The sequence below is a fragment of the Anoplolepis gracilipes genome, chromosome 2 (assembly GCF_047496725.1).
Source record: "Anoplolepis gracilipes chromosome 2, ASM4749672v1, whole genome shotgun sequence".
Taxonomy (NCBI): Eukaryota; Metazoa; Arthropoda; class Insecta; order Hymenoptera; family Formicidae; genus Anoplolepis; species Anoplolepis gracilipes.
The window spans coordinates 16,150,336-16,174,705 of record NC_132971.1 but is presented as its reverse complement, the minus strand read 5'-3'; the positions used below and the strand labels follow the sequence as shown (position 1 = coordinate 16,174,705).

Below are 24,370 nucleotides of genomic sequence, written 5' to 3'. Positions count from 1 at the left end.
GAAGGACAGTTCAAAAGTGATCGTAAGCATGTTTAAAGAGGAAGTTGCGTGGAAAACAGATGTTACTTCTACAAACTGTTATGAGAAATTAAACGTGGTTAATATTCTATTTCAAGTTAACGTGTATACGTCTCAAAGAATATATTTTTATTTGTATTATCTGTCACACAAATGGAATGATTAATAATTTATGGTTTCTTTTTTCAACGCATGATAGCATATTGATATTCACTTATAAATCATATTTTCTTTGCCTTGTAAAAATGAGACGTTTATTATCAGGATTTTATTGGTTTCCGAGTGTCTCGAATTTTATTTCTTAAATTTGACTTGATAAGTCTTTTCCTCTTTTCGTATTACCTCTATTAACCTTGAATCCTTTAATTGATATAACGCTCGCACCTTAATTATATAAGGATTCTTCTCGTATAAAAAGATTCGATTTAAGACGAACGGAGAAGTAAGGAAGAGAGATGAACTGTCGTTGCAGTAAATGTGATAAGTGCTTTTCGCGACGAAATTTCATTTTCGTTACATTAACATAGACATTAAGATACAACTGGGCCACCAGGAAGTTTATGTTTTATTAATTCATCTATTTGCGCTAAGAGATGCTATATTTCAATTTTCTTTTATAGACAGCGGTATACATTGCGAGAAAAATTATTCGTTAACGTAAGAATTTGCGTGATAACTTCTTTCTAAGATACTTCTGATAATCGCGCGAAAATATATCTTATCTTTAAAAATATCAGTACGAGAGGCGTGTATCGCGATATCGAATTTCTATGGAGAAGTTCGGCAGTCGATCTGCCTCAGAGAGATATTATTCTGTCGTATGCGAATCGGGGAGGACGTGGCGATAACGAAAATCTATTTCGCCGCTTCCGCGTTCCGTGTCGAGCGTGTGAACGTTGCCTCCCTATATTTAGCTGCACACACCAACGCGCAGCGTACATACGCGGCACGTAATACGTATATATACACATGACATATATATATATATATATATATATATATATATATATATATCTATATATGTATATGTATTTATGTGCATACGATACCCTGGTACGCGTGCATGTATATGGGCGCGCGATTTTCAGTCCCGATTCATCGAATATCAGCGACGTTGACATATCGGGGCTTCCTATCTCCCTCTATTCCTCATACTGTCAGGAAATCGTGAGCAACCGAAACGAATTCTCCGTTAACGATCGCGGAGATTCGTCCATGAAATCATCATTGATGCACGGATGTGATCCTCCTTTCAAACTTTTGCGAGCGAGCGCGCACGCGATTTTCGACAAATGTATTCAAATTTTCCAATCAACTTTTGACGCGCATATTTTCATCGTTTACTCATATAATATCATATGCGCATTTTTTTTTTTTTTTTTTTTTTTTTTCCCGTTTGAAAGACAGTTGAAACATTTTGCGAAATTTTGTCATATTCGATAATATATGTAATTGCGCATTTCTAGCGTAGTTTTCAGAAAATTTAAGCAACTACACATGTCAGTGAAATCTAGCTCTTAACAGTAATAGAGTGCTAAGAAATCCTCATGTTGGGTATTCTCTCCGATGGATACAATTCGTACATCTCGCGAAACTTTCTTCTTTGAAACAAGACTTGGGCTTTTCAACCAAGTGCGGGCCGCAAACTTAAAGTTACACGTTGAAAGTTATCGTACCGCATTGTTTTATAGAGGAAGAATCGCGACATGAAAGACTCAGGAAACACATCTTTTCTCAAGATCATTATACTTAATTGATACGATATATAATAATTTGCTTATATTTTAATCGCAAATAAATCTAATCGCACACACACTTACAATTTATTTTCGAAAACGTAATTATCATTTTCTTTTTTTGACAACTTCGGTTCAACATTGCTGAAAAAGAACTTTTGTTCTTTAAATAATTATTAACGAATTGCTCAGACAAATATACGTGACGATGTTCGTTAAAATAATCTCTATTGCGTAAAAATTAAAAAAAAAAAAAAAAACATACATTTATTCGTTAGCGGCTTGCTCGATTTTTCATATCTGTACACTTTGTGAGCGTTACCGCTCTGATAGAGACGAACTTTTCAGTTCGCGTTGTTCCTGAAAAATCACGAAGCGAGTTGAACGAAACTCTCACTAACGACCGCCAAGCGGCGGCATTTGGATATCGATACATTCGCTACATGACTCGAAGTTTTAGATCCGTTGACAACACCTGAATTCTGTCAGTGTAGCACGACAAAAAAATGTTGGGCCGCTTAACATGACCCGCGAGACAAATATTCGCCCGAGATAGTTTCCGGTCGAGTCGGTGGCGAATTGTGCGGGCTGTCGGCAATGAAATATGATCGCCCAGACAATTTTCATCGCCATTCTGGACGTTGCCGTACAGGTTTTGCAGAAAAGTTTCTAAATTGTTGTGAATATTAATGTTCCCTTGTTGCCGGTTACGATAGAATTGTCGGAGGATTGATTGGATTATTTTATATACAAGGCACACTTTATGAAACTTCAATTATTCGTATGCCTTATGCGATTGTGAATCATGCAATTGATATTTTATAATGTATTAAATATGTATAACAAATATGTATCATAAGTACTATTTTTTAAACGCTCAATTCTCTGGCACATTTAGAACTGTAGGAATATACACACACACACACACACACACACAGTATTAATACTATATTCTCTATTCCCTATGATAATCTTTATCTTGTATCGTATTGCGAAACATATGACTGTATATTCTCTCCACCAAACAAAACATTTTAATTATCTCAACAGAAACTCAAGTGATGATACCATCGTATAACCTGTGCTCCCATACGGCTCATCCTTACGTTTACGAGCCGCGAATAATAATTTAACCGACGCGAGTACATATTATCACGAAATACGCGACAATGAAACACATCATGTTACATCATTCTGACCATAAAGGGAAATGTTACGAGGTACATTACGGACACCCGGCTTTAAAGGAGAATGATCAAGCGCCGTCGAAGCGTCGAAAATGGGATTGTACCATTTGCAGATTGAGTTTGACTCCTCGAGGGCGTCCCACGGGATCGACCCGGATGTGCCCTGACTCACCCTGCCATTTACTCGAGTTAAGCAAAAGCGACAAGATAAGGTGATGCGATATTATAAATGTATATGCCGGTACCGCTTTATATCTCGGTTATATCGTGTTATCGTTCTTGATACCAGATTATGAAAAAAGATGCTCGATCACAGCGTCGCGTCGTTGCAACTAACACATGTAGCTACTGTCATCACAAAATACTGAAAAGAGAGGTCACAGAGAAATATTGAACTAATTGAGAATAATCATGAAAGGAGATAGGAATTACAGCATAGTTTATGGCACGATAATCGCGCCATGAAATTTAGATAATGACTGTCATTAACACTTATCCGGATGATTTTTTACTGCAAGTGGAGCAGATATTCTATACGAGAGTATTGCAACGATTAATATCCATAAATTTTAAATACAAATGCAGTGCAGTTGACACATCTCGCATTTATTTTAGTATAGAATTATATCGTATAGAATTATATTACACGATATTAAAAAAATATTCTCTCAGAATGACACGCAAAGCCGTCGAATGAAGTGGTAGTTTAGATTATTTTAATGAGGAAGTATTTTAATTTAAACCATCTTAATTGAAAAGTTTTAACGAAGCTTATTGTTTAAAGAAATACACAGTAGACTAGAGTAATTAAAATCGGGGAAACCTTTTAAATAACATAATTATGCTGGAATGGTATATTTTCATCTTTTAATTAAATTATACACAACGGAAGTTTATTGATTGATTATAAAATCAATAGATTTATTTATAAAATCAATTATAGAAGTTTTTTCTTAAAGAGAGGTAATGTAAACGAGCCGGTAAATTAAATCGCGCAGCAAACTTTAAGAGCATTTGAGACTATTTCAGTAGCACGACTGGCCGTTCTTTTTTCATTGAAAATAAATCACTTCCGCTGTGCAAAAATACTGATTTCTTTCGTTATTTTTGCGTTAAAAATATCTGGTTAGCCAAATAGAGGCAATTTTTTTCCTATTACTCGTTTATAAAATCGTAATTGGCCCCGTGACTAATCGACATAAATAATTTCACGCAAGCACGGAAATATATTTTTCTTAGCATAATATACATCTACATAAAATTGCCCATAGCCTGACGCGTTCATTATGAATTTTTGCGCTATATTGAAATCACCGATCTTTCACAGCTTTAGGGATAATAACACCACACGCCACTCTCGAACGTTACTGTCATTCGCGAACGTTTTAATATCGATGGCTCGACATTCCCGGCTCGTATGCCCCTATCCATCCCCGATTCTTTCCATCCATGATGGTACGTTGCTGTCCGTTCGCTTCGATCGCGCAGAGCATAGGGAAAAAGGAAAAAGAGCCTCGCGCTCGGCGTAAAATCGGACGGGCCAGCCGGAATTTTTACGGATCATTTGGCTGATGGTATATTCGGCAGCAGCATTCCTGGCATATTCGATAACAATGGCCGTAAGCACGGAAAAGAGAAGGAACGACGCTCGTACGCGTCGTACACGTCGTTCTTCCTGCACATTGGCACGTCATAACTCGCGCTGTTAGAGCGTATCTCTATGTGCACTCGCTGCAGATGCAGTTCATGATAGTTCTACATGTTATGTGAAAAGCTCGATCGAGTGAATGGACCGTGAGGATCAGGTCATCTGTGAACCTGTTGTTGTTCCGGTGACGGCACATAAGATCGTAATTCCATTAGCAAATGTATTTTTGTTACGCGATAACGCATTTTTTTTTTTTTACGGGCAAATTTATTTAATTCGATGAACGACAGACAGAGTAATTGTGAATGATATAAAAGTCGACGCAAAAGTTTAATTTCATAAAGATTTATTTCATACATATATGTAAATTTCTCTAGCACATCGAGATGTGAACTATATATATTATATACATATGTTGTGCAATATATAAGCGCAAAATAAGAAGTAGCAGCGAGTGTTTATACTCTGTGTCTATTTAGATTATGTAAATAATAATTGCAGCATCAATTAATATTGTATATATACTATTTTTAGAATGGATGTCATGCTCTCTATAAGTACATTGTTATCACACTTTGCTATTTGAAGCTTTTTTAATCGAAAACAAAGCAACGTGTAGCGAAAAATAGGAAACTGTACATCTTTGTCTAAGCGTCATTTCTGCGAGTGATCCTAGTCTTTTGTCTTGATGCGCTCATCGTCGCCAACCAGTGACATATTTTCCAGCCGAATCTCTGTAGTGTCTGCTTGGAAACATTTATTTCTAGAATAGCTCGCGTCGCTTGCGCATAGCTGGCATTTTTGTCCTTCACCAGGTGAGACGTAATTGTTGCTCGTTTCGCGTCTAATTAGCGTAGAGATTAGTCTCAAAACGCTTGTAAAATGTCGCGCAATACGTACAAACGCATTGTCATTTTATTCATTTTACATTTCTCTGCACGGTCTCTCGAAAAACGTAATAACGGTTATCATCGAAATCGCTATATCGTGGGAAAATTTAATTAGTTTTTACCAGCTATTCGAGGCGATGAGGAGAGGGCTCCGAATAAAGCTGGATACGTCGAGAGATAATAGAAGAAAACAAGACTCGTGTGTGCGCCCTGAATATAAATATGCCTTAAAGAAGAGGTCGAAAATGATTGACGCTACGTTTTGTTACGTCTGAAAAATTTAAGTTTTTTCCTAGTAAAATTATACATTCTAAGGTTATATTATACATATATGTATGACAATAAAGTTTGAAATATTCCAATCTATTTAATTGTAGCAAAAAATTATCAACAAAAAGATTTACAAAGAGATATGCAAATTATAAAAGGTTTTATTAGCCGTATAATTAATTTCGATATCTTTTCTGATTCAATATTTACTGAGCTTATATTATATGTATAATATTTGCAAACGTACCCGATATAATTTTTCATTGGTTAATGACTGGAAATGATTCGTTTTATGTAAATTTTCTGTATTTATCGTGATAAAACAATAACCTAAATTGAATGGGATTACGGGTCGGACATTTTACAAAATTACGGTGGATATTTCGCAAGGAGCGCTTTAAATCCGCAAACGCGAGGGTGGAACGAGAGAACTTGACGCATCAATTTGTTAATAGCCAGCGAGAATTTTGCGTAAAAGGCAACGAGAAATTCTGTTCTACGGCCTGTCGGTCGAGCCATACAATATATCCGTTGGTATTTTAACCAAATGAAATAATAGATGCATATCTACGTGACATTGCAAGGTTATTGTCGTGGGGAAATTGTGGGGCTTTTTTTTGCCCCTCATCCTTGAGCCTTGAGGAAGGGGTCCTATTTCTTTCTCCTCTTTAGCGTGGCCCACTTCCGAATAACAAACGTGCTGCGCGCGAAAAGCAGCGTAGATGGTAGCTGCGGCGTGTGGCGGTAACGATCGGGGGTCATTAGCAATGCTAATGCACTTTTCGACTGATGAGACGTCGTTATGTTTCTGGTCGGCCCGCGGGCCGAGCTCTCTTACCCTCGTGTTATTTCTCGACGAGACTATTTTGGAGTATTCACGTCGCGAGTAAAACGGCTAGTCGGTATGTCGGTTGGCTGCCGTAAATTGTACCGAGGGAAGGCTATCGGCTTCCTATTAGGAGATCGCGTATTCCGCACCTATTTTCGAGGAAACCAGAGCCGTTTGATGGTTGCATCTTTTTATCGTTATTATAAATTTCTCACAAAATTGTGGAAAATTTATAGCGGAGATCTCTATGTTAATACGGAGATTCCATATTACATATTTTATTTTACATTCAGAGGTAAATTGTACGGTTTGGTGTCATATTTATAATACTTTATATTTTGTTTTTATATTATATATGTTTTATTCTATTTATAAAATAGAATAAAATTTTTTAAAAAAATAACTATTATAAAGTTATGAAGTTTTATTATTTTGAACAAATGTTAGATGGTACCATATGATAATAATATTATTTATATATTCTTTAAATTCAATGTTTTTTATTACAGTCTACTAATCGATTTTTTAAACGATAAATCGGAGTTTAATCAAAAACTTACACGATGAATTACAATTGCAACTACACATTTTTTTTTTATATTCCTCGTAAACTTACGACATTTCATAAAAATCCACAGAAGTTTCTGATTAAGCACTTTGCGACTTAAAGAACTCTAAACAATGCGTTTTCAAACTTATGTCTACGTTTCTTCGCTTAACAAAGGGATAGTCTGACATTTCAAAGCCATGAATCCTTCAGGTTCGAAGAAGGCACGTAACGGAATTTTTACGATTCCCGGAGCGACACTTTCTTTTATTTTTACGTCCAATTTACGGAGCATCTGGAAACGTTGATGGCGCAATTAACGGGCGGAACTGCTGCAACACGGTCAATATTGTACCTAGGCCGCTAGAAGTCGCTTCTCAAAATAACGAAAGAATGAAACTTCTTATTTTAGGATCTTTAAAATAATTTTTATTTGCGCTTTTATACTTAAATAAGGTATTAAATAAGGATTCAAGAAAATTTATGATTTCTTGACATAATGGTAATATATTACATATATTATATTATAGTAAAATATATTAACTAATAACGTTACGGAGAAAAGCAATAGGAGCCAGCGCAGAGTATAAGCAAATAAAAACTCGAGTTTTTTAAATAAAAAAAACACATTTATTTGTCATTGAAATTATCAATTTATTAATAATTTTCAAATAAATGCATTTTTTATTAAAAAAATTTGAGATTTTATTTGCTCTTACACCCTGCGCTGGTTGCCTTTCTCCATAATGTTATTAGTTTTATTTAAGAGCTTTATTATAAATTATTTTTAAAACATATTAATATCTAAATTATATGGCAGAAATTTCAGCTTATTTTATCTCAGAAATGGAATTACAATCAGTTATCATGAATTGAAATAAATGGAAAATAGCGATCGCAAATAAATATGAAAAGAGGAAATAGCATCGTTACTGATGTGTAATCGTGCAAATAACGATGAATAGAAATTTCAATAAATCAACCGCTATTCGCAGCAAATGAACGAGTATTGTATTATAAAACAATCTGATCTATTTAAATGTAAAGTCGTACCTATATATTTCCAACAAATAGCTATGGAAATTCCTAATTTTTATTTTTTCTTTATCACGATTATAATTTTGATTGACGGTCATAGGTGAATATTTTTTATTTATTAAGACTATTAGCATCTTCTAAGATGTAAAATTTGTTGCGTGAAAAAGTGACGATGATTTTATTTAAACGAGATCCCATGCTCACGTAACTACGGATTGCGTTGCAACGCAAGGTTACGGAGAGCTTGCCAGGACATTGTTAACAGCATTGCCGCCTAATTAACCGCAAACGCTTTCAACTGGTTTCGCTTGGTCTATTGTTTACATGCGGGTATGCCACCTATATGTACGGTAGTCCTCCACGACTGAACCAGCTGAAATATTTCCATAGAGATTCTCTCTCCCTTTGTGACAGAGCCATGCGTATTTCAATGGATTTCCGTGCGTGCTCGCGACACGACTCGTCGGAAATAACACCTGATAATAACGTGATTATGTCTCTTAAACTTTCTCATTAAATTTGCATGGAGTTTTATTCTGAGATTTAATTGACAAGTTTATACGCGTCAATTCTTGATAAAAGATTATTTCTGAGATTTCATGTAGCAGATTGGTTGCCAAAGCAATGTGTTATAAAAATTCAAAGAATCGGGAGTTCGAACTATATATATTCTCTGAACTGTATGTAAACATTTTTTCAATAACTAAAAGTGTTTTTAATGTTCCTGTTTTTAATTATCAATGTATATATGAAGAAAGATTATTACTTGTATATAAAATATATTTTACGTACGTGATACGTATAAGTTCGTATTACGTATTTAGAAATCTCTCGAGGCAAAAGTCTCAAGATAATTTAATTTCTCATGCTGATTATAGAAAACAATCAGATTGGAAAAATGCTGTTGATTTATGAGATGGCTGCTTTTAGGTCTGTTCTCTTCGGCATGAACATTGTTGACTCTACCTGAATCAATAATCTTCGTGTACACTGCTGCTATCTGATATTCTTAATTTTTGAAATCTCGTTAGCTTTATAAACACATCTTCAAGCAAACATTAAATCACAAACATTTGCTATTGAAGACATAAATAACTATAGGATAGAGATGGATTATATCTTTTCTATTATAATTGTATTTTTTTTTATATATTTAATATATTTTTTTTATTTATATATAAGTCCTTTTAATATTTAACTTTATAAATCTTTTATAATCATGATTTCTCTTCTCACATTAAAGTCTACTAATCACTAGTCTCTGTTCTCTCCTTTGCATGAAAGACTCCCCCCCCAAGAGTCTTGAAAAAAATTACTTCCATTTTCTCTGTCCACAAGAAGGTGCTATCGCGATAAAAGCTTCGCTGTAAAATAAGTTATTCATAATCAATACCGCGCGAAAACCTCGAGGCAGTGCTCAGATTCAAAGGTCGTCCATAAATCGATCGTCACGTCATTAATTTACACGCAGGCGGCCGTTGAACTTGAAAGGAAATCAGGCCGAGGAACTCATTAATTATATCAGCTGCATAAATAAATCCGCGATAATTGAGATATATACACCTTTTGCTTGGATATTATTGTTGTTTTTCGTCGACAACGGTTGCCACAGCTAGAAAAGCATAATGTGCCTGTGCGTTTGTCACGCGAATGTCGCGTGCACTAAATGTGCATTCCTCGCGTGTCTTCACGCGATGTACCTCTTTCAAGAGCGTTCGTAATAACTTGTGGTATTATTCTACAATTTTGCAGGCTACGACAAGACAAGGGTGGTGGCGCATGGTGCCCGAAAGAGCTGGTAACGAAGGAAGGGAAGGAATATTTGGAGGTGAATTTGCACACTCCCCGTTTACTGACGTCCACCAGAACGCAGGGCAGATTCGGCAATGGTCACGGGGTCGAGTACACGGAGGAGTACTTTGTCGAGTATTGGCGGCCGGGGTTCAACAAGTGGGTGCGATGGAGGAATCGACGTGGCATAGAGGTAGGTACCATCTGGCTACCTCATCGATCGAATCGCGCCCGAGATTTCTTTCCTGGGAGTCGTAAGCCGGAATTGACTGCACATCAGCAGATATTAGGTGATTCCTCGAATTTCTCTATCGGTGACTACACACGCGAATACGACGTAGGTCTATTTAAAATTTGTGTACATGTATACGATTTACGAAGCTAATTATGGATTATTAATGAAATAAATTATTGTCTGCGGTATTTTAAATATTTTTTAGAAACGTTTTGGAAATAGCACATTTATACTGAATCTAAATATGTATGTACGTGAAAATTTAATCATATAATTTTTGACTGTTATTATTATATTATACAACGTGAGAATATATATTTCGATTGTTCAATTTCAGTATAAAAATTTTCGAAGAAAAGTTGCTCTCTCTTCCCTTTGCATTTTTATTCTTACATAACAATTATATATTCTTTTTACTTGCCTAGATATATTGCAGTATATTTCGGCGTATGTGATGTTATAAAAAATCATCAGACTTTTCAATTCGATTTCATTTTAAGTTTGCTGTGCTGAAATTTGATTCTTTTCGACGCGTGAATTTTATGTAAGCGTTATGCGTCGAGAATTGAAGATGAAATATTGGAAATTCGCGAAACGAAATTTATTTTCTGCCAATAAATCTCATCATTCCATGTCACATTGTGAAGATAGATTGCTCGATATAGCAGTTTAATATAAATGCCACCTACGCTGTGCTAATCTTATCTATGTACCACTGCGTTATAATTTTTGTATTCACTATCCTGAATACATGTTCGCTCTTTTAGGTATAATAGAATATCTTACTCTCTTCTATATATATAATTATTATATCTCTGGATATTAATGTCCTTATTTCACTTTATGTATACACACTACATATGTCGAGGGGAAATTAGCAGACTCCGTACGAAACGGCTCGATTTCCTGGATTTAACTCAAGTTCCCTCTCCTGGCTTATTCAGTACAGTTACAAATTGATAAAGCTAGTGCCGTCTGCTTTTAATCCGATATACTAGGATAAAACGATTTCGTCTATATTTCGTCCGTGTGTGTTAGAATCATTTTGTCGCGCTTTCTCTAAAGTTTTAATATGGCTGATTATAGAACACAATTTCATACTTTTCTTGAATATATCAAATTTGTATTTAAGTTTTTTTTTTCTACCAATTCTATAGTTGTACGCGTTGACAGTATAAAATGGCGGTTTTAGCTCTATGAAATAAAAGCGTGATATATAGATCTTAATTCCATTTTTTTCAGCGACTATATTTATTAGAAATACGATAATTTTGACAATTTCCAAAGTGCATTGTATAATTTGCATTCTTGAAATCTGAGGATTATTTTGGATGTTTATTCAACAGTCTTTTATTCTCTACGTTACTTTATACAATATATAATAATAATAATTTAATCAAATAATAATATAATTCGATATTTTAAGACATAGTAGAAAGTAGAAAAAAATAGCAAATAATTTAAGTATTATTAATTTTTTGCTTTGATTTAAGCACATTTACTATTTTTACAATGGCTTGGTAGGCTTAATTTTAAGCTATCTATCATTTTGTAATTTTTTAACACAGTTGGTGCAAAAAATACTTTTAATAGAAAACGCAGCAAAAAATTGACAAGTTATTTTTGTCTAATTTATTATATTCTGATAATTATTTGACTTATTGTTAAATAACTTATAATTTTGTTTTTTACAATATTTAATATAAAATGTCAATTATCCTTTGTTATATAAATTTTTGCAGATTTGTAACAAAGAACTATGCTATGCAAAATGTAAACTTATATTTAATAATGTCTACGTTACATTGTTGTTGATTTTTATTCTTTTCATATCTATTATAGAAAATGTGCACAATCCGAGTATCGCGTAAATGAGAACCTCTGTTTCGATTGAACGGCCATTACTGGATGCGACGTGTTAATTAACGTCTCTTTAGCATGATAATCTACGCGATATCCATTAGCCCGTCAAAATACATCATGGCAGTTAAGCGATTTACCGGCGGCGATGAAATTAAGCAGAGATGTTTCCATAGACGTAATCTTAAATTTATATATATTAAATAAGTGCGATTTGTTTTGAATAATTAATATACATATTGTAAGCTGCAATTTTCTCACTATACTCTATACTCATTATGAAAAAGCATAAAGAAGTATGTAAGAATAATGTTGGAGGAAAAGAAAATTACAGTGATCGCATAAGCTCAAATAATAATGCTAATTGAATCTCAAAAATAACTCTGTGCATAATAATAATAATAATAATAATAATAATAATAATAATAATAATAATAATAATAATAATAATAATAATATACTCTAATATCTTTCTAAGATTTATGCGAATTTTTGTGGTAAAATGAGTCATAAATTGTTCAAAAACGCACAAAAAGAAATTTCTCACTAAATCGATCAAACAGCATAACTGAAAACGGTAAATCGGTAGTTAGCGCTATTCCATTGGACATCGAGTGCTGCTACAGCTATTATCCTACAAGCCATAAGCTACTATTGGTAAATGGAATTTTAATGGATGCACAATAAAGCGAGTGCATTTATTCCGCTCACCGAAACTGTGCAGTAAGTTATAATCAATCGTATAACGAGCGCGGTTCATTTTTCAAATATTATCGGTAGATGCACGTGTTCTCTCCTCTCTATCTATCTCTCTCTCTCTCTCTCTCTCCCTCTCTGTGCTCACTATTACATTTTTATTCCATTATGCGCAGAGAATGCACGCGCGCAAACCTATTAATAATAACGTGAGATCAATGAGATTCGTGAGAAAATGCATTGCCGTACCACGTTTTCAGCAGCCTCAAATAAAACCCGGTCTCTATCTATTGGCGCTCTTTTCCTCTTTTATTTCTAGTTAATAGAATCGAAAATCTCATTTCCAATCTCGTGTGTTGATTTCCCGATTCGTGATTCTTTCATGAACATTCTCTATTTGCTCTCTTTCAGTAATCATCTTCTTGAGTTCTCGCGCGCGCGCGCGCGCGCTTTATCATTCGGCACTCCATTTTTCCGCGAACATTATTCAACGTCGCGACATGATATTACCGCATATAAGTGTTAAAATTCACTCGCCCACGCGAATTTATCGCGAACCCCGTCGCAAATTGCCGGGGTCGTAATAGAAAAAAGATTACTTAAAAAGCGCGGCGGGGATTTTTCAGTATTTACCCCGGCATCCGCAATATATTTCCTTCAAGAACTAATTTCGTTCGGGAGAGAGAGAGAGAGAGAGAGAGAGAGAGAGAGAGAAAGAGAGAGAAAGGGCCAACGGCTACACGAGAGAGAGACTTATTACCTAGCTACCTTACGGGGGTCTCCCGATAAATAGAAAATCAAGAATCTCATCGGTAACGAACTTACTTCGATAGACTATCATAACTCACCTCCGGCTGGTACTCGTCGGAGGGTCGTCGTCTGGCCCCGCAGGAAAAGCTCCGTGACGCGGAAGTAATTTTCAACTCCGAACCGTGTCCTATCGTGGATGGCGGCGGAGCCTCGTTATTCGACCCCGCTGTCATCAGAAGGGCTCTGATATTCGCCACGGTTATCTCTCACCACTCTTTCCCTTCTATCTTTCTCTTTCTCCCTATATCTATCTATCTATCTATCTATCTTTCTCACCTAGACACCAGCTTCGTGCACATCGTGCACGTATAGGGTTCAACGTACACACTTTTCTACAATCCCCCTCCGGCTCGCACCAGACGTTCTTCCCATTTTCACGCAGATTTGCTCAAAGCGCGAGAGCAAGCCGGATCCGGAGGCAAAGGAGAGACAGAACGTCCGGAAGGAAAGAGTACGGGAGAACACGAACGTTTACCCTGCAGCCTCAATCTGGGCGGCATGTGATCTTTGTGCACATGCTCCTTCCTTTTACTCCATGCACTTTGAATACAGGCGGGGAGAACGAACGATCGTGAGACTAGAATGAAGAAACGAGGAGGGACGGGCGCGAGAAGGGTTGAGGGAAAGAGGGAAAGAAAAAGAAAGAGAATGAGAAAGAAAGAGGGAAAGAGAGAAAGAGAGAAAGAAAGAGCGACTACGTTATCGCGCCCGTTGTACGTGACCCGACCTCTCTGCAAGCATTTTTCCACGAGAGACGTGGTCGCCGTTTCTGCGTCTTGGACGAACCGGGTAACGTGAATGCACCGAAAGAGGGTTTTCCGGTATCCGATCAAACACTTGCTCGTTTTGTTACAGCGCCCATATGTGGGGCGAAGATAATACGGAAATGTATGTGACAATTAGGGTCTCGTCAACCAGTGAAGAGAGTCACATACGCTCTGTCGCAAGAAGAGTGAGTAATGGCATACTGTATATTGGAAGATACGCGTGACTGATTTTATTACTGTACTCGGTACGAGACACATTCTCGGGGAAAATTTAAAAAATTAAAGTCTACCTGTAGAGATACCGCGTAATTAACCGTATTCGTTCGTATGATCGTGCAAACGTAACGCGATAAACACGATGAATGCTACGGAAAGTCCAGCGCGCGCATAAGGTAGTTGTGTTATTTTTACGCGGCCGAGGTCCGGGCCAACGAACCGGTTGCATTTTTACACTGGAAAAAAAACGCACGACGGTCACCGACCGCGACGTTACTCCAATAACGAAACAAAAATATAGAGCGTGTGTGCGTCGAGAGAGGGAGATTATGACTCGCTTCTTATGAGGTGCGCGCGAATTAAGCCGGACAGGCCGGGCTCATCTAAATTCACGAAACGCCGGAGAGTAGCCGGATCCCGGGCTTACTAGATGCAACCTGATGGAAACGGAGCGGAATACCAGCAGCTAGCCAGCTAGCGCCTCTCCCTTTTACGTTCGGACGGCCGTTGTCGTGCCTGCGGCGGGACAATTGCCAACGGTGGACGTGTTTCATTAACGCCGACACACCGGCGCGGACGAGGCTTTGTGAGCGAGGCACACCCACGGTAACTCGTATACGTCTTGCCTGTAATACGAGCAGTCCTCGCTCTCTGCGGCTCTTGAACATACCTACCTGTCGCAGCTCAGCTAAATGAATTTGTTTATTCTTTCACGTTAGAATTGTGTTTTTTTTGCTTACTTTTTTCATTACTTTTTACAAAAATCATATTAAGATTATACATGTATATAAATAGTGTGTATCTCTAAATATCTATATTACGAGAAACAATATAAAAATTGAAAAATTTCGAACTCAATTGGCTAAATAAAGCTAATTAAGATTTATATAAATAATAACATTTTTTCGGTCTCATATATAGTATCTCATTTATATACATTATATATAAGATATATTATATACAATATTATACGTAAGATACATATATGATATAGAAAAAAAAATGTCGTTGAAGTCGACTACTAGCTCGAAAACTAAATCTCATGCGAGAAAATTCTGTGTTCTACACATTTCGTACTTATTTCTACATGAGAGGAATTACTTCTTTTTCCATTGTACCACGAATTACGCCACGCTCTGTATACTCGGTCCTTGCGGATTCCAGCAAATTGATGACGCATACGAGAAACAAGACTCGGCTTTTCTCAACGATAATATTCCCAGAAATGTACTATAAGATAAATCTTATACATGAGAGTTATTACAGTAGCAGAATTCCACACGTTGTTACACGAAATATATATAAGCTTGGTAGCTTTTATAAAACATATGCGTGCCTAACCATAAGGTTATTAAAAGATTACTGCTACCAGTAATAATTCTTAAGATATATACATATATATATATATATACAATATCAAAAATTCTTATAATGTTACAAATTTATGCGATCATATTTCAGTAATTAATTTAATAAGAATTAATGAGAAATGCTACTCTTTACGATTTTCACAAAATGCTTAAATAATCTATTGTATCTTTCTTGAATATATCCTCAATTTGTGCGCAATTTTGTAGCCGAATCCTTGAGCAATTTAAGATGTGAGATATTGAAAAGCGAACTAAGGCGCAAACATCAAAAGCGTTTTTCCATTTCTCTTAGTCGGGTGTATTGGATGATGGCACACGCTTCGACGTAATCGACAAGTACTCGCTACTGTTTGACTTGGTGACAGTTCGCTTAAGTCCACAGGTATCAACGGTAATTTCCATCGAAATTTCAATCTCGTTTATCCGCAAAGTAACTTCCCCGAACGACCGGTTCGTTGCAGTCGCTGCTAAACTCTCCCTTCCTACCCGGTCGTGTACGTCGCCCTTCTGGCTCTTCTCGCCCCCTCTCGTCCATTGCACGGTCGGCCAAAGCGGCAGCATCACGACGTATCGAATTTTAATCAATCACCGATAGGGACAGCCAATTCCAGAGCCAATTAACATATTCATTCCACAGCACCCGGCACTCTTTTTTTCACCAATTTCAGCGAAATTCAAATTGCAATATGGCGAGCACCATTACGAGATACTCTTCGGCACTCGCGGTGATTACATAGCGGTCATTAACGCAGGCGTTTGCGCGCGATAATATGTACGGTATTTAAAAAATGAAGGTAACAAGAAACGGCTGAGAGCCGTTCTCATTACGTAGCCACTGGTTAAACCAAGTTGACGCAGCGAATTTTGATATCGCTACGTGTTATTACGTTGAGATTTTTACAGAGAAAAATGTCAGCGAAACAAGCTGAGCGGAGGTTTTGCAAACAATATCTTGCACTTAATAAATTTTAAAGCAAAAGTTACATAACTCGAGGTTGTTTGCGGCTATATAATCAGGTTTATCAAGCTTTCATTGGAACAATTGTAAAGAGAAAAAAAAAAAATTAAAAAACAAGAACAATCGTGTAATTTATTATTTGATCTTTTACGTGTACGTTTGAAAAAAAAAACTTCAGTAACTCTATCTAGAAACGAAAAATTCACGTTGTCAGTAACGATGGTTCGTTCCTAGTCAGACAAGCCAAGAGGAAAAGCCAGTTCAATATCAAGCGAACCAGGACAGCTACCGCTCCATTTTTCCATTGGATTTACGGCACGTTTGAAAAATCAACTACATTCCGCGAACTGAAAGAAAATACTATTTGGTTGTTTCAGTCCGATAAGGAATTAAAAGAAACAACAAAAATTATACATCAAAAAATACATTTCAAATACGTATATGTATATATAATACATTCCCTTATTTCTCTTTTCATGGAAATTCACAATCGATGGAAGCCGTAGATGGAAGGTCGCCATAAAATTGCTCATAATCCGCACAGCTATGGTATAAATATGTGCAGATAAAATATCTCCACATTCATGCGCGTTCTTTACTATGTGGACATATGCACATCAGTTCTGCCGGTATCGATGGATTATGGATTATTGATACCAACACGCGGACACGGTATGCTATTAGCGGATTACCGCATGAATCTCTGATGATTCTCTACGATTCTCCCTTTTTTTTTTTTTTTTACGCCGTTGGTCCCTTTTTTCTCTCCATTCTTCGTTTTACTTGCCTCGTTAGAAATCCGGTCTCGATAGAAGAGCGCTTCAATCTGGTGAGAGCACTCGGACCGGTGTGCACGAGAAAACGGGAGGGTTAAATTTCCTTCTCCTTATTCCTCGGAGTTTGTGTGTTTACCCCGGTTTTATACATATCGAAGCACTCGTTTATACGAGAGAGTAGTCTACAATCATCCTTCCATTCTTTGTTTCCCTCATGGACAGTTTATACATGATATTCCCAGGCTTCCTGAACATTCTCGCTACCGTGTATATGCAAATTTTACATTTATAATGTAATTTTATTAACGGTTACCTACCTTGCGTGTAAGTGTTATTTATACAATAAAGTCTCAGTAATATCCTTAGTAAAGAAAAAGAGATTTTGTTAATTAATTAATATTAATCTAAGCAAGAAAGGGTTCTTTCCTTTGTACGAATTAATGACGCTACAATTAAATATATTGTCGCTTAAAATTCTAAGGTAAAATAATTCACGAGTCATCAGCATTAATACGCAAAATTTAGTTTGTCAATAAAATATATATTATCTACTTCATTAAACAACTTAATCGTGCAAAAATAAACTGATTAAACTTTCCGGCAACTTGAAACAGACAGACTGCGGGATGCGCTGAAACGACAGCTATTTTCGACGAAGCGACATAAGACTTTAGTGCGAAATTAAAGGCATTAAAATGAAACAGTCTTCATTACGGGAATGCGGTAAGCTTGATTTCGGCCGCAAACAGATTAGGAACGGTCTCCTTTCTACGAGGGCGCCCCAGGGAAGTAATTGTCTACACGTTGGGCGAGCGGAAATGGGACACGCCGCGTAAGCTCGTTCCGCTTTTTCGCCTTCGTAAGACGATCCACCTTCCCGAGCGAGCTACCTTCGACCTCTTCATTTCGGCAAGCTAATAAAAGCTCTATGAAATTAGTATCAGTTATTTTAATATTAATTTCATATCAATTTTAAATTATTTCACTTAGATAAACGGATAAAGATTATTCTTACGATATTATATGTATTTTTTGGCTCATTCCACTTGCAGTAATCTTTGTTCCTGCTATTTTACAAAAGTTGTATTTAGTTGCTAAGAAAAGCAATTGCGACGATTTAAAATGGCTTATAGAAGGTGTGTTAAAGAAAACCGTACCTAAAAGTAGATGCAACGATTTCTCGTTTACGTGAAAAATTATGGATTTAAGAGATTGTTGGTTGCAAAGACGATACATTTACAATTGTTTTAAAGCATGGCAGCGAATGAAGTTGCGTACATACATTGTGTTCAAAACGACGCAATCTTAAGTGACTTGAAGCGAACTGGCTATAAAAGCGCAAGTGTATAACGTAAACTTTCGCACTGTCTTGTACCGAAATACGTTCGATCGACCTACTAACCTTCTCAGGTTTTCTCCTGAGAACTGTTTTTTTGCGCTTACATAGTGGAAAAAGATCTCAGGATAAGGTGTGAACCTTTTTGTTACCGAGACAAAACGAGGTCAGTTGTTTTATGATAAAAGGGACATCGATGACATTAATTCACATAAAATTCAGAAAATATCCGAATGCCTGTCGATATTCATCTCGTAATATCACATGAATTTTAACGTTGGGATTGGCTAAAATTAAAAAGTTATTCATGGAATTTAATATAGACATACATATAATTACGAAATTTTTGCCTAAAATTGCGTAAAATTTTTTACAACATTGGCTGATCTTTTTCCAAGCATCACTTCATAATCGCATTTATATATTACATATTAGTACTCTTTTAAGATTTTCAAAAATAATTGTCGCAACATCGTAAAATTTTATTTTTGATTTTATTTAATAGTTACCATACATGGAACGTAGTTATTGAAAAAGTATTTTGATATAGCCAACACTATTTATTCACGAAAAACATGAAAATTATTTTTCACGTTTTCATAAATTGTAAATAACGAAAACTAACAGTATCATTTTTAACCCGATCAATATACGTATATAATCTAATGTAAAACGCGTTCTAATCTGTTATATATCCAGAATTATTAGATGAAGAGCAGCATAATTAAATCAAGTGTTTTATATATTGAATTTCTAACCATAGACTTATTATCTACGTGTAACATGTCACATCAGTTATCTATGTAAAATAGACATGTTATTAGAAACATTACTGTAAGATGTCGTACGGTTTATAATCAGGATTATTCTCAGTTCTGTGAATTATGGATTCAGGAGAGTTCTACTTACCTTCTAGCATAGACATCAATTTTATGCGTCGGTGAGACGATATCGTAGGATCCCGTTGGCGGTCCTTATATATAGGTGTATTAATTATTCCTATCGCGTATACTCCGGTCTGGCTTGTATTCCAGCACGTTGCAGTTGCAGTTGTAATGCATCCGCGGTCGGTCGTTTCGAGACGGCCGATATAGCTCCACTCTGCCGTTACAGTCCCGTTCAAGGGGCACGTTCCATTTGCGTGCAGTTTACAACTTCATGAGCCGTTTACAGCTGCAGTGGACCTTTTCTTCTATAGCTAAGCGGCTTAATTAGCATTAATTAACTGTTGTTCATACAATGACACATAATCTTGTTAAGACAAATTTGAATTATTGTATAAGTTTTATCTTGTCCTCTAATTGGTTAATTCAAATTTATTTATTTTACTTTAATCGCTTTTATATTCTTTCTAAGAAAAAAAAACTACCATCGTCGATAAAAAATAACACATCATCAACAGAATGCAGGATTGAAATATTTCGCTCACTTGTTGTAATTAATGAAATTCCAAAACAGCGCTCTACCAACCGCACCGTTCTAAGTTTCAACCACCTCTGCGGCTGTTGGACATCAGATACTGCGCTTTATATGATTAACGCGAAATAACAGATTCCTGGTTAGAAATTCTAATCGCGGCACCGCCGGGTTAACACAAATCAAAGCAAAGGGCAATGTTCGCTGATGTCCAGCTCGAGCCATGTGGTCCGTTTCTGTATATAGAGCATATTAGCGTTTGTGTCATATCTACTCTCCACTAGTGCACGGTGTTTAGACCGCACTTGGTTTTCAGTGCAGAGAGGGAGGGAGAGAGTAGTCTGGTATCGCGCGAATATTCATATTTCAACGCGAATTCACTGCTCTCCGGGATGACGACGGTCAGCGTGTTTGGACGATCCAACATGTCATGTATCACTCTCTACACGATTCTATAATTTGTACAGTAATATAGATTACTTCGTTTTAGCGCGAATAACAATTAGGCAGCGCACTAGGACAGGATACTGCTTCCGAAGTGAATCAGTTAAGTGAAAGAAAATATAATTATTACAATTATATTTTATAATTATAATAGTTATATTATTTTTCAGTTTTTATAAAAATTATTTCCTGATCAATCATCTTTGATTAACTGAGTATTCCGATAATGATAACAAATCAAGAAATATTTAGTATCTCTTTAAAAATATATACACCGTAGCATATATATACTTACATCTCTCGAGATATATTTCTAAAGAGAGAAGAGGTTCTTATTAAAAGATGGGAAAACTTTATACATAACAGTAAAATTAATTGTTATTAAAGGATGAGAAAAGTGAATCAAAAAGACAAAGTGTTAAAATAATATTAAAGTTAAGAATAATATAGTTGATAAATAGTTGTCTTAAAAGATTACTTATCAGCGTGTGAAAAAGCATATGAAATTGAATATAAATGATCGTTGCTTGAATTATCAAGCTCAATCTGTTTTACGTATTTTGCAGGAGATGGCGAATATGAAAACAGATATATCAACCTGTCCTGTCTAGATCAGTTCTTAGTTCTTTTAAAGAAAAAAGCTTTGCTATAATCGCATATCAATCTCTTTTTCTAACGCTAAAAGAATAAAAGAATTATACATGAATTTAAGACACAAAAATATTAACGATAAATATTATTTCTATGAATATATTTTTTATATTATTTAACGACAATACATATAATATGTATAATATTTGTGTATTATCAATTTTAGGACATTTAAGCTAAGCCTATAATTACAGATAAAACTCTTTACGGCACGAAATAACAAAATTACTAGAACCACTAATCCCAGTCCAAATGTCCAGAATGCAAAATAGAATACAATACAAGCGTAGCTATTGAATTACATACACATATAATGCCGCAGGCGCGAACAACGTAGATGTAACGTTATTATCTTAGCATGTCTATCAGTATACATATATGTATACATGGTAATATCTATGTGCATCGAATTTAAGGGCTTGTTTCTCAAACAACCTCATTGATTCTGCAAGTTTGATCTTTCTTGAATGCACATTGGCTTTTTATTATTAACTCCTTATTCGTCAATAAGCTATGTGCACTCTACGATATGATCCGTAACCGGTGTAAATGCATATATCAAAGAAACTGAAAGAGAGAAAGAAAGAGAGAGAGAGAGAGAGAGAGAGAGAGAGAGAGAGAGAGAGAGAGAGAGAGAGAGAGAGAGAGAGAGAGGCAGAAAAGGGAACAAAGCTGGACTGTTTCAGCCCGGATTTAACGCTTACATTTAAATTTAGAAGAGGTACAGGACGGACTTGTTTACTAATCGGATCCGGAAAATGGTGCGTTCCCGACCCGTGAGATTCGTTCTTAGTGCTGTAAACATGTTCCAATGACCGTTGGACAGTTTCCATCCCCGATGGGGTTTAATGCAACCCCATTGTATACGTTTTTCACGCGTCGCGACGAAACAATTGTACTAGTAACATTTTCTGAAATTTGAGGTAATTTAAATTGAAGACATATTTTTAAACCGTTAACATATTAAGTTACGATATTTATTAAGATGACACTTTAAAATTAACGTAATATGTATAAATATATAAATCCTAAAAATACGAGAACTAAATCAATGCATTTGAGAATGTTATACATATAGTGTACGTAACAATAGAATTACAAACATGTTTTTTTTTAAACTATCTTTTTGAAAATTGTATGGTATCAAAAAACTTGTGATACTGAATAATAAAAAACGCAATCCAAAAAAAAAAAAAAAACAGGTTTTATATGAACACTATGAAATACGCGCTTGTTTTCCTGCTTTTTTTGAAGAACAGAAATATCTGGATGTGACCAAAGTTAACTATTTTATCGTTTATTTCTATTGTGTATATACGATAACATAAAAACCTCTCGTTTCAATAAAAATATACATAACGATGATACAAGTTGTTGAATTATAACTTTCCTCAATAATACATTGCCATTTTTCTTTATGTAATCATTTCTTTGGCGATAATATTTACATTGCGTACATTTATATTGAATTAATTGTGGTGTTCTCTTTGTATGTTGCAGCTTTTGGTGGGCAATAACAATGTATATACAGAGCAAGAACAGATTTTCGATCCACCCATAGTTGCAACAAAAATCCGCTTTATACCTTACACCTCTCATGTACGCATGATGTGTATGCGTGTAGAGCTTTATGGTTGTCCATGGACAGGTGAGTAAAAAATATGGATGTATATTTTTCTTACTATATTTTCCTTCTCGATCACAAGTGTTTACAAAGCACTTGTTGTAAACGGTACAAGAATATAGTTGAATCAAGATTTTAATTGCTTTTAATATACATATAATATAATATGAAAAAATATTTTAGCTAAAAATTTGAAAAATTTTATTATTACGTGTTTTGCAAAATGGTTACATAATGTATATAAAGAGTCTGAAAGATAAGAATATAATTTGATAGGTTTTTATCAAATTAAGGAGGCATTATTCTGCATCAAGAGTTATCGTGACCAATAAATTTTACACTATGCACGAATGAGGCTAATTATGTACGATTCCATCAGCAGCTACTGCCATTGTCATTGTCACGAAAACAAAGCTGGAAACAAGCGGTACAAGTCCCTGTGGAATTGCTTGCGTGTTATAATATATTTTACATTTTACATCAACTACATAGATTACTTTCTCAGAATTTCTTGAAAGACCGCAGCCACTGCAAACTTGATAGTAACTTAAATTTACATCTTACTTTTGTGATTGTGAAATTAAAAAAACATGTAAAAAGACGTAACTTTTTTATGTCAATATTCAATGGATATAATTTTGCGTGCTATGTATGATTTTTACATTTATTTCTATCTACAAAATTTTCAGATTTATCCATAAAATGGATACATAAGAAATATTTAATAACAAATATTATTGTTAATATGCTGTTTAAATATGAAAACAATGCATACATTAATAACTACATTTTTAACTCTCTTTTACTCGGATTTATTTATTCATTTAGCTCGTACTTTTTTATTTAACGATTAATAGTTAATTTACATCTTGTTTGTCAAAAGAGATTTTAGATTTGAATTTTGTGAATCGTCAACGTTTTGTCGGCTGTGTGACGAGACGCCGATGTAACGCGTCAGTCTCTCGAATCTGCGATTAACTTAGATTTACGATCACCGTCGGCCGTGAGCCACAGCTGCGTCTACATTAATCCAACGTCGACGAACTACGCGGCATCCGCTAACTGTGCCATCTGCATAGCCCTGATCGGCGTTATATCGTTTAAACGCGCAATTACAGCGACTACCAATAATATTGATTTACAAAATAAATTATGACTTACGAATGGCATTAGCAAACGTTGGAACCATTAACGAGCAAGGAGCGTAAGCGTGCAGATGCTAAAGGGAAGATGTGAGGGGTTAGAGAGAGGGGAAAG

The 24,370-nt window shown here is 35.6% G+C and overlaps 1 protein-coding gene across 3 annotated transcripts in view; it reads left to right on the top strand.

Annotated features, from left to right (window-relative positions):
- Ddr (discoidin domain-containing receptor 2) overlaps positions 1-24,370 on the top strand; it is a 179,264-nt gene that overhangs the window by 112,319 nt on the left and 42,575 nt on the right. For all 3 annotated transcript variants that reach the window (XM_072909085.1, XM_072909076.1, XM_072909096.1), the window contains 2 exons: positions 9,916-10,147; positions 22,990-23,137. In XM_072909085.1, the coding sequence (XP_072765186.1) occupies positions 9,916-10,147; positions 22,990-23,137 (380 nt within the window). The remainder of the gene's footprint in view (positions 1-9,915; positions 10,148-22,989; positions 23,138-24,370) is intronic.